The 11,485-nt window shown below is 42.0% G+C and overlaps 1 protein-coding gene across 1 annotated transcript in view; it reads right to left on the reverse strand.

Annotated features, from left to right (window-relative positions):
* Positions 1–11,245, reverse strand: part of UBR3 (ubiquitin protein ligase E3 component n-recognin 3) — a 228,920-nt gene extending 217,675 nt beyond the window's left edge. The window contains exons 1-2 of the mRNA XM_014592038.1: positions 11,185–11,245; positions 3,554–3,911 (exon numbers count right to left, since the gene is read on the reverse strand). Of these exons, the coding sequence (XP_014447524.1) occupies positions 3,554–3,911; positions 11,185–11,245 (419 nt within the window). The remainder of the gene's footprint in view (positions 1–3,553; positions 3,912–11,184) is intronic.
* Positions 11,246–11,485: the final 240 nt, after the last annotated feature.

The following is an 11,485-nucleotide window of genomic DNA, read 5'->3' on the forward strand; positions in this document are numbered from 1 at the left end:
TGTCCTCCTTTTTTTTTTTTTTTTTTTTTGGAGAGGTTTTCGCTGTAGGGCGCGTGCACTCGCCAGACAGACAGAAACATAGAGACAGAAAGTGAGAAATCACCCCCCAGGGGGAATGGTCACGCCGCAATCCCTTCTCCTCCGTTCTCCTCTCGGGATCTTGGGCACGCATGCACACGCACCCGGCATGAGTTCCAAGCCACCGGGTCCGGGACATGAACCGCGGTCGACTACGTGGGAGTCCAGCAACATAGCCATTACGCTAACTGCTGGTTCCCGCCACTGTCCTCTTCAAAACAGTAGAAAAATTAACAGTAACAACCTGACTTGTTGAAGATTAAATGAGTTAAATTTATAAAGTAGTTAGAATTTGATCACTTTTAACCAAATAGATAGATAAAAATTTAATGTTTTAATAGCACTCTGTTAACGAGGCAGTTGGAAAACAGGCAGCCTCATATACTACTCAGTACTAAGCCTTATGGAGGAAAATTTGGAAATACCACTTAGATAACTTATACTGTTCATATTCTTACACAGGTGGGAAGGGACAGGTTTACTAGGTCTTGCATTTCACACTCAAAACTCAGGTGCCCATTAAAAGAGGAATAACTCAAAAATGACAAATTAACAACAGGGACATTATGTAGCAGTTTAAAAAGTGGAATGAGGGTCCACCCACAGTATCTGGCAGTAGCAGAAGCTGCTACTGCACAGGCCCAGGCCATATGAGAGCTCCTGTTCAATTCCCTGTGCACCCTAAAAAGTCAGGAGTTAAGGCAAGTGCCTATAGTCCCAAGTACTGAGAAGGATGAGGCAGGAAGACTGCAACATCACGAGACCCTGCCTAAGAAAAAAAACAAATAGAATAAGGACACTGACTGACTGATATGAAAAGACTTCTAACAAGTTAAAAATGCACCATGTAGAACAATACAAAGCGCATTACCTTTTGTATAAAGAGAGACCAAAAGGTTAAGAAACATTCATCCTTGCACTCAGAGCAACTAGCAGCACTGGAAAGGAATTGGGTAGACAGGAGACCGATGGGAAGAAAACTTCAAACTGTGTGTCTTTTTTGTTTATTTTCCTTTGCTTTTATAGTTATATATTTTACCTATTCAGATACTAAAATTTAAAAAGTATTTGTAAAATGTCAGACACTAGTAGTATGGTGTTATAGCTGACGGATCCCAAATGGTTGGCTGTGTCATTAGAGTCCCAGATCCTGCAGCTTGAAAAACACAGCAGCACTTGTGTGTACATGCCCAAAATCCCAAGAGAAGAACGGACAAGAAGGGATTATGGTGTGGCAATCCTCCCACCCAGGGAAATTTCTCACTTCCCCCTCTTCTCTCATGCTCACGTTCACTCTCTCTGGTAAGTGCACATGCTCTATAACAAACTTAAAAATAAATAAAATGTCATACATACAGGGGCCAACCAGTGGTATGACAGTTAAGGCAAATGACCACATAGCCAACTGTGCAGTTTGAGTCCCAGACCTGCCAGCTTGAGGAACACGACAGGCACGAGCACATGCTTGCCTAGGATCCCAAGAGGAGGGAGAATGATGGCAAAGCAACTGCAGTGTGGCCATCATCTCTAGAGGGTGATATCTCACTTTCTCTTACTTTGGCAAGTGCACATGTCCTCTAGCAAAAATAAATAAATAAATAAGTGTCTGGGCCAGCAGGCGACTTGGTGGTTAAGATGCTGGATTCTTGCATGGTTCAAGACCTAGACCTGGCAGCCTGAAATATGACAAATAGGGACTAGCAGTTGGTGTAATGGCTATGTCACTGGACTCCCATGTAGTCGACCGTGGTTCGAATCCCAAACCCAACCCAGTGGCTTAAACTCACACTGGGCGTGTGTGCATTCATGTGTGCCCAAGGTCCCGAGAGGAGAATGGAGGAGAAGGGATTACAGTGTGGCCATCCCCCCTGGGGAGTGATTTCTCACTTTCTGTCTCTCTGTTTCTCTTTTTCTGGTGAGTGCACACGCCCTATAGCAAAAACCTCCCCCAAAAAATAGAAATATCATGACAAATAAAAATATATATATTTTAAAAAGTGTCAGACATGCAGTTCAACAGCTCAAATGTTAGCAGCAATTATTAGTTATTACTATTAGCAAGGTCAAAATATCTCCTTTCTGAAGCATTTTTCTTACTTCCTCTGCACAGTAGCCTCCCCTTCCTCCTCTCCCAGACTACTATGTAAGAAATTTATCTCTTTCAACTCTAATTATTGTAAATAGATTAAGAGATATGTTAGGACCAGCAGATGGTGTAATGGTTATGTCGCTGGATTCCCACATAGTCAACTGTGGTTCAAGCCCCAGACCTGGCAACTTACAACTCACACCAGTGTGCATGTGCAAGCGTGCCCAAAATCCCAAGAGGAGAATGGAGTAGAAGGGATTGCAGCATGGCCATCTCCCGGGGGGTGATTTCTCTCTCTCTCTCAATCTCTCTCTCTCTCTCTGTCTCTCTGACAAGCACACATGCTGTATAGCAAATATCACCCTCAAAAAAAAAAATTAAGAGAAAAAAACAATGTCTCATTCATTTTCATGTCCAAGGAGCACTGCTTGCACATAATAGGTACAAACATTTTGGAGCAAGTAACCTAAAAGTACTTCAAAGAGGAAAAAGGTGGCCATTTCTAAATGTATTTCACTCTACCATTAATTACAAGACCTGAAAACTGAAAAACTTGAATAACTGGATTTGCTAATGTTCTTTCTGCTACCACTTAGCCAACATCTCCTCTTTCACTAAGTGTTTTTCTTTTTTTCTTAAGACTTTCTCTGATATTAACATCATCAAGCCAAGACCCCACGTGTGCCAGCTCTTAACTCACTACAAACTGAAACGTTGTCATTTGTCCAAGTCTCACCATCGGGGGCATCGCTCCTGTCAAAAATGCATGGGTTGACTGTCTCCCTTCAGAGTGTTGTTCCCTTTGTAATCAGTGAATGGAATGCCCTTAACTAGAAAGACCCACGGCTTGATTCCTAATTTGCTGTTGTTTTGTTTGTTCTTCTGGTACGCAGGATATTCTACAAAGAACTGCTCAGTAGCCCGATTCTAGAAGTCATTCCAGCACACCAAATACTCCACTGACAGCTCAACAGTCACTTTCCATGCAAGCCCCTCCCCTTCCCTCCTCCCTCACCCTCGTCAGCTCAGGAGCTTGCTCTCTCGCTGATAGACACACTGACAGTTCAGAGGGCTTTTTCCCCAAGCCCCCTTCCCGGCAGTTAACAAGACCACCTCCCCAGCTCTCCTCATCTCCTGACCCAATCAGTCCCCAGCACCGCCCCCCCGCTCCTGGCCGACCCAAATCACAGCCTAAGACTCTTCCTAGGAAGCAGGCGGCTGCACTGCCTTCCCAGCGAGTACACGCCTGACAGCTGGACACCGGTTCCGCAAGCACCCTGTCCTCCGCCGCCGCCAGCACCCGGCTTCTCCCGCTCCCGCTCGCCAGCCCTGGATTCCCGAAAACCCACAGCCCCTTCCCCAGAACACGCTGTGGACGCCACTCACCCACTCTCCCGCATCACGTTGCTGTCCCCGCAGTCACAGGCGCCCCCGGCCTGGCTGCGGAACATGTTGAAGTCGTGTCCGGTGTGGTCGCCCTGGTGGAAGCACTCGGCGCACAGCGACATGCAGGGCGAGATGCCGCACGTCCGGCAGCGGTAGGCCACGAAGTTGGCTGTCCAGACAAGGCCGCAGAGCGCCGCGGGGTCGTAGGCCCGCACGGCCCGGCCGCCCAACTCTCGCGATACCCGGAGCGGCCGCGCTCGCCGCCGCGTCCCCGCCCCTGTACACGCCCCCTCCGGCTGCGCGACTCTCCCCGCCCTCTCGCCCGCCCCGCCTCCGCTAAACTTCGCGTTGAGAAAGTCTTCAGCCAGGACCGTCTTTTACTTAATTTGCGTGGACTGTGGAAATGCTACCGCAGGTGGCATCTTTCAGGTGTATTTTAGGCATCTGCGTCTTGTCTTGCGATGTAGAGTCCTACTGATATTTATCAAAGCTTAATTAGTATTGCCTTACTATTATTACGCAAACGACCTCCCAATTAACCGTTCCCCCCCGCCCGAAATTGTTCTTATCTTCACCCTATATTACCAGGGCCACCTTAAAACTGAAGTATTTAAGAATTATTTTTTATTTAAATTTTATTTAGTTTAATTTGACCAGAGACGGTCAGAGCGAGCGAGCGAGCGAAAGAGAGAGAGAGAGAGAAAGCGAGAAAGCAAGCCACCAGGTCGGGAATCGATCAGCCATCCGACATGTGAGAGTCTAACGCCCTTAACTACTGCGCCACCTGCTGGCCCAAAACTATATCCTTATTGTCATTCTGTTGTGTAAAATCTTTAGTGCAAACAAAACTCAAACTCCTTAAATCGACTCTTAAAACCCACCACCATAAAAGTCTCTCAACCTTATAGTTCTGTGCCTATTTCCTGATGGTACTCCAGATTTGAGAAATTAAAGAGCCCAGCAGGCTCGTTAACTGTTTTCTGAAGGCACTTCATGTAGTTCCTACCCTACTCCATCCTACATACTCACTCCACATCCCCTAGTCTACCAATCTCTGCCCAGGTCATTCCTTTCTTTATAAAAAATAACAGTAATAAAGGTTTTGAGTTTCCATGATGATATAATTGATTGCCTTAAACTGTAAAAATCCCATCCCCATCTCACTACTAACTGGTAAATTTCTCGAAGGCCAACAGGAGTCTTCTTTAAAAAAAAAAAATTAATTAAAGGAATTATTTTATTTAACTTTATTTTATTTATTTTAATTTGACCAGAGAAAGGGAAAATGAGAAAGCAAGCTACCAGGTCTGGGACTAAGAACCACTGTCGACCATGTAGATATCCAGAGCCTTTAAACAACACCACCTACAGGCACTAAGAATGAGTCTTCTTCATCATTGCCCTTAAGTGCTTAAATAGTTGCTTGATCATGGTTGTTAAATGGAAACTAATTACAATAGATAGTGTTTCTTAAAGATCTAGAGTACAATTTTTAAAATAGTAACCTTTTTAAAAGAATTTTTTATTTAATTTTATTTATTCATTTATTTTAATATGACCAGAAAGAGAGAGAGACAGAGTGAAACAGAGAGAGAGGAGGGGAAGAAAGTGAGAAAGCAAACCACCAGTTCTGGGACTCAAACCGTGATCGTCTATGTGGGAGTGTCCAGCACCTTAATCACCTGCTGGTCCCCCCCAAAAAAAACTAGTAACTTTTTTGGGGGGAGAGATTTTCACTATAGGGCGCATGCGCTCGCCAGACAGACAGAGAGAGACATAGAGACAGAAAGTGAGAAATTACCCCCCAGGGGGGATGGTCACGCCGCAATCCCTTCTCCTCTATTCTCCTCTCAGGATCGTGGGCATGCACACGCACCTGGCGTGAGTTTTACGCCACCAGGTCTGGGACGTGACCCGCGGTCGACTATGTGGGAGACCAGAGACATAGCCATTACGCTAACTGCTGGTTTCCAAAACTAGTAACTTTTTAATCCTCTTGATAATCCCATGAAGTAGTTACCACAGAGGAAAACTAACACTTAAAGTGAGTTATGTATGTCAAAATATACAGCAGTTCATTAAATGAGCTATGGGTAGAACCAAGATTCATCTGATTCCAAAATCCTGCTCTTTTTACCACACCAGTGTTTCCCAAACTTGCCTGATCCTATGAACTGCCTGAAGTTCTGCTCTGGAGAAAAAAGAGTCCCAGGCTCATATCAGACCTAGGAATCAAAATCTCCAAAGATTATACTGTCCTATGGGAAAAAATAGCAATCTGAAACAGATCATTAATGATTCTTCCAGAACAGAAAATATGAAGCTAATTAAGTATCCATAGCTTACCTCCAGAGAGCTTGTTGTGTTGTATAAATAAGTTAGTAACACATGACAGAGGCCTACCAAGAATTTTAAAAATTGAAGGCGGAAAAATCTGAAATAGGAGAGCAAGAGTGTTTCCAGTCCATACTCTAGAACTAGAAATGAGTTGAACATCAACAAAGCATGTTATTTTATGTATCCTTTTCTTCATCAAGAGTAAAGCATTTTGCAATCATTATTTAACAGCATTAAGTAATTTAAAGACTGCTCAATACTTCTCTTAAATAATTAACAAATTATAAACCAAATAAAATTAAGGAACATCTTCAAACTATGGCAGAGCTAGTGTGTATTTGCTAATCAGTGGCAATGGGTTAAGGTGCCCGGGGAAATGTGCTGGTAGCTCCTCAGGATTGCTTTTCTGGAGAATAGCAAGATAAATTGCTCTGCTTTACCATGATGGTGCATGCCAGCAAATGCAGGCGTCTCTGCATTCCACAGTGGTCTCCACATGCTAGGAAATGGCTGCAAATTTCTTTTTTTTAATTAGAGAATTATTTATTTAATTTAATTCTTACTTTTTAAAAATTTGACCAGAGAAACACAGAGAGAGGGGGAAAGTGAGAAAGCAGCCACCAGGTCCAGGATCTGAACCGTGGCCGACCATATGGGAGTCCAGTGCCCCATCCTCCATGCCTACCAACCTCAACTGCAAATTTCTATAAAGTTCCACCATTTGTCACCAGTGTCTCAGCCCTGTAACAAAAATAAGGAGTTTAAATGCCACCCCCTTTTCAGTTAAATAACTATTTCAGTACATGCAAAAAAAAAAATCTTATCAATCTACATGACCAGCCAATAAACATATAAAAATATGCTCAACACATTAATCATTAAAGAAATGTAAATTAGGACCAGACATGGTGGTACAAATGGTAGGGCTCCACTGAGTGAGACTGGGCCACAAAAGAGGCCACAGAGTTCAATTGCCCAGCCAACCTCAAAACAAACCAGGCTCAGTGGCACGCCTGCAGTGCACACCTATAATCCTAACTCACTGAGAGACTGGGCAGGTGGGTCAAAGCATAGGAAGAGCCTACCAAAAACGTCTATCTCCTCTGCCCCCCTTTATAAAAAATAAAAAATAAAAAAACTCAAAGTAAATCTACAGTAAGATACCGCTTACCCACTAGAATGCAATAATCAAAAAGGTAGGCAATAACAAATACTGTGAGAATATAGAAAAAGAGGAACCTTCATACATTGCTGGTGGGTATGTAAACTTTGGTTAACAGTTTGGCACTTTCTTAAAAAGTTCTACATGCCTCTTGTAGCATACTGGACTCAGTGCTGGAAGTCACATGGCTGTCCAGGTGTTCCAATTCCCAGCCTATTGACTCGAAACACATCAGGTGCAAGTGTACCCAAGATCTTGCTATGCTGAAGGACTAAGGGGAGGGGATCTTGATATACCCCGATTCTATTGGGGTGCTTTTCCTTCTCTGTCTCTCATGCACATGCATGTGCTCTCCATCATGAATTTTTTAAAATTAAACTCAATATGAGTTTACCATAAAGTCCCACAATTCTACTAAAAATCTACACAACAGAAATTAAATTTTCATACAAAGCCTTATACGTGAACACTCATAGCAACTCATTATTCATATGAGCCAAAAATTAGAAAGACCTATCAATTTATGAAAAAGAAACAAAATGTGACATAGTCCTATTGTGAACACTATGCAATGATTTAAAAAAAGAAAAAAAGAGCACTGATACCTGCTACAACATAGATGGACTTCAAAAACATGATGTCAGAGAAAGATGGCAGACACAAACACACACACACATATGCACACACACAAAACACATATTGTGTGTGAGATCATTTATATGATTTGTCCAAAAAGGCAAATCTGTGGAGACCAAAATTCGATTAGTGATTGCCTGGGACTGAGGGGTAAGAAATGCGAATAGGCATGAGGGCTCTCTTAAGGTGATAGAAATGTCCTAAATTTGGATTGTGGCGATAGTTGCAGAACTCTCTAAATTTGCTGAAAGTCATTGAATTCTACTTTTATAACTGAAATTGTATCTGAGTAAGACTTTCAGTAGTAATCAGTAATATTATTTATTGTTTGAAATGAGTGAAATACGTTCTCTCCAGGTAGAAATCATTTTACTGCTTTAGCTTTCAAGATTGATAAGACAGGGTCTCAAATGTCTGCTTCTCCCAGGATTCTGGAGCTCACATATATCATTTGGATGCAAGAAATCTGACGTTTTTCTTTTCTTGTTTATTAATGTACTATTTTAAAAAATCTTCTGAATTACCTGCCCCCCAAATCTCAGTACTGTGTCCTGGAAACTTTCTACAACAATTATATTTCTATGAAGGAAAGGAAAGTTGAAATTCAACTGAAAACTGCACTCATTTAAATACTGTACCTTATTAAATTTTAACATTTAAGCTAATTACTGTCAGAAGACATTGAATAAATAACAATGCAACATACTGCTATTACAGAAAGCTACAAAATAGTATCTAAAAACCATGTTTTGGGGGACAGGTGGCATGGGGGTTGGAGTGCTGGACTCTCACATGGTAGACGAGGGTTCCAGTCCCATACTGGTGGCTTGAAATTCACACCAGGTGTGTGTGCATGTGTGCCCAAAATCCCAAGAGGAGAATGGAGCAGAAAGGATTGGGGAGTGGCCATTCTCCCAGGAGGAGAGGGGGTAATTTCTCACTTTTCTTCCCTCTCTGTCTCTCTCTTGTGACCATACACACCATGGCAAAAACCTGAAAGAAAAAGCAAAAAAAAAAAGTGTTTTTATATATAAAAACACTTTTTTTTATATATTCCAGCTTAATTACTGTAAGGAAGAATCTTGTGGTATTTCTAAATTGGCTTTTCAAATTAAAATAAGCTGCAAAGAAAGGATACATATGAGCTGTAAATAACAGATTACGTCATTTCTTCTAAGATTAAAATAAAGGCCCTTCACAGTAAACATAAATTAATAAAAGCACTCCAAAGTTGCATTTGTATTTATCAGGACTCTCTTACTTGCAAGAGACAGAACCTCAAAGGGAACTAGCTTAAGTCCAAAAAAAGGTCATATTAGATCACATTGACAATGGGGGAAGGAGGACCTGCACCTGGATGAATCTCCTTTGCTCTCTCTGAGCTACAGCTCCTCTGTCTCTCAAACAGTTTCTGTGCATGGGGCTCTCCCAAGCCCAACTCCAGGCCAAGTTCTCTACGACTTCGCAACAGAGGAAAATAGTCTCTTCTACTTCTAATTAAAATCCTGGAGAACTCTGGCCCAGCTTTAACCTATGCTCGGTCTATAACCAGAAGAAAAAAGAAGGAGATAGCTTCAAGACACATAAATACCTTCTTTCTTTTCTTTTCTTTTCTTTTTTTTTTTTTTTTCTCAGAAATCATGTGTACTGGCCAGAGGGTAGAGAGAAAGAAACAGAGAGGGAAAATAAGAAAGCTCTCTGCATGTGGAATGGCCAAGCTACAATGTCTTCTCTATCCTTCCTCTCTTTAGGACTTTGGGCACACATGCACATGCATCCAGCATGTTTCTTATTTATTTAATTTATTTATTTAATTTTTTTTGGAGAGGTTTTTGTTATAGTGTGCGTGTGCTCACCAGAAAGACAGAGAGACAGAGACAGAAAGCGAGAAATCACCCCCCAGGGGGCATGGCCACGCCGCAATCCCTTCTCCATTCTCCTCTCGGGATCTTGGACACACACGCGCACACGCACACACATACACACACACACACACGCCTGGTGTGAGTTTAAGCCATGGAGTCTGGGACTCAAACCACGGTCGACCACGTGGGAGTCTAGCGACATAGCCATTATGTCAACTGCTGGTCCTGCCAGCATGTTTCTTAAGCCACTGGGTCCCAGACTCAAACCACACAGTCGCCCATGTGAGATGCAGCCAGCTTAACCACCACTCCACTCCATGGGTTGGTTTGGTCTGGACACATAAATATAAAATCTCCACAATAGTATTAACTTCCGTATTTCTTCTTGGCCTCAAATGCAAACCAGACCTTCTCCATACACAAAATAAGTTCAACGGGACCAGCAGTTAGCATATTGGCTGTCGTTGGACTACCATGTGGTCGACGGCAGTTCGAGTCCTGGACCCGGTGGCTTAAACTCATGCCGGGCGCATGTGTGTGTGTGCCCAAGATCCCGAGAGGAGAATGGAGGAGAAGGGATTGCACTATAGCCATCCCCCTTGTGGAGCAATTTCTCGCTGTCTGTCTCTCTGTCTCTCTCTGTCATTCTGGCGAGCACATGTGCCCTATAGCAAAAAAAAAAAAAAAAAAAAAAAGGCTCTCCAAATAAATAAATGAATAAATAAATAAATTCACCAATTGTTTTCTTTTCTTTTCTTTTTAGTTTTTTTGCCATAGAGTGCATGTACTCACTGGAGAAAGACAGAGAGGGAAAATAAGATATCCTCCCCCCCACACCCCCAGGCTGGTGGCCACACTGAAATTCCTTCTCCTCCGTTCTCCTCTCAGGATTTCGTGCGTACATGCACAGAAGTCAGCTTGTTTTTCAAGCCTCAAGGTCTAGGATTTAAACCGTGCTGTCAGCCATATGGGATCTAGCTCCTTAACTACCAAACCACCTCTGTCCTGCAAGTTCACCACCAATTCTAATACTATGTAGAAGTATTCTGCCTGGTGATCACACATAAGACTCACAACAAGCCTGAGAGGTAATTATTATTATCCCCATTTTACAAGTAGCAGGGATAGTCTTCATTTTATAATCTTTAAACGTAAGTATGAACCCTAGAATAAAAAGAATTTGTTGTTCCTGCTTATGCCTTTCTTCCCTCCTTTCTTCTTTCTTTTTTAAATAATTGACTCCTTTAAGACCTTTCAACTCTACTCACTTATGTCATTTGTTTAATATTGAAACAAGGACAATTTTAGTAAGTTTCTCAACTATGCTTTTGAAGTATTTTTGGGAAAAAAGCATGACAGTGCATTAAGGGTTTGACCTATATTAGCTCTTCTACAAACAGGTCTATGCAACATTTTCAAAGTTATAAATGCTTGGCAGTTCTCTGCAGTCTTTTATTATTTTTTACTATCATTGCAAGTTCTATTTCTTTCATTTTCCTATTAAAAAACACACATACACACACCTGGGAAAGTTTCTTTTTCTGCATCTTTACTAAATAGCCCAGAAGATTTTCACTCACTGCCTTATTCATGCAACAGATTAATTTGACAAATATTTGTCAGATTCCTACCACTTGCTCTCTGCTGGAGCTGAGGATAGCGCTGTGGACCAATAGATGTGGTCTGTGGCATTGCCTTGTGTGGCTGGCTCCAGGGGACACAAATCCCATAGAATACAATGTTCCTGACGTGGAGCTTACAGACTTCTGGGAACGTTATAAATTGTAATATATCTATAAATACATTGTTACTGTTATTACGATTTTTATTACCTCTGAATGTAAAGTAAGAAAATATGGTTTTCAAATTATTATTTGTACTTTGATTTTTAGAAATCTTACCTTTTTTTCTGAAAAGAAAATATGATTTTAA

This window comes from Tupaia chinensis, unplaced genomic scaffold (assembly GCF_000334495.1).
Source record: "Tupaia chinensis unplaced genomic scaffold, TupChi_1.0 Scaffold000056_1, whole genome shotgun sequence".
In the NCBI taxonomy this organism is placed as follows: domain Eukaryota; kingdom Metazoa; phylum Chordata; class Mammalia; order Scandentia; family Tupaiidae; genus Tupaia; species Tupaia belangeri.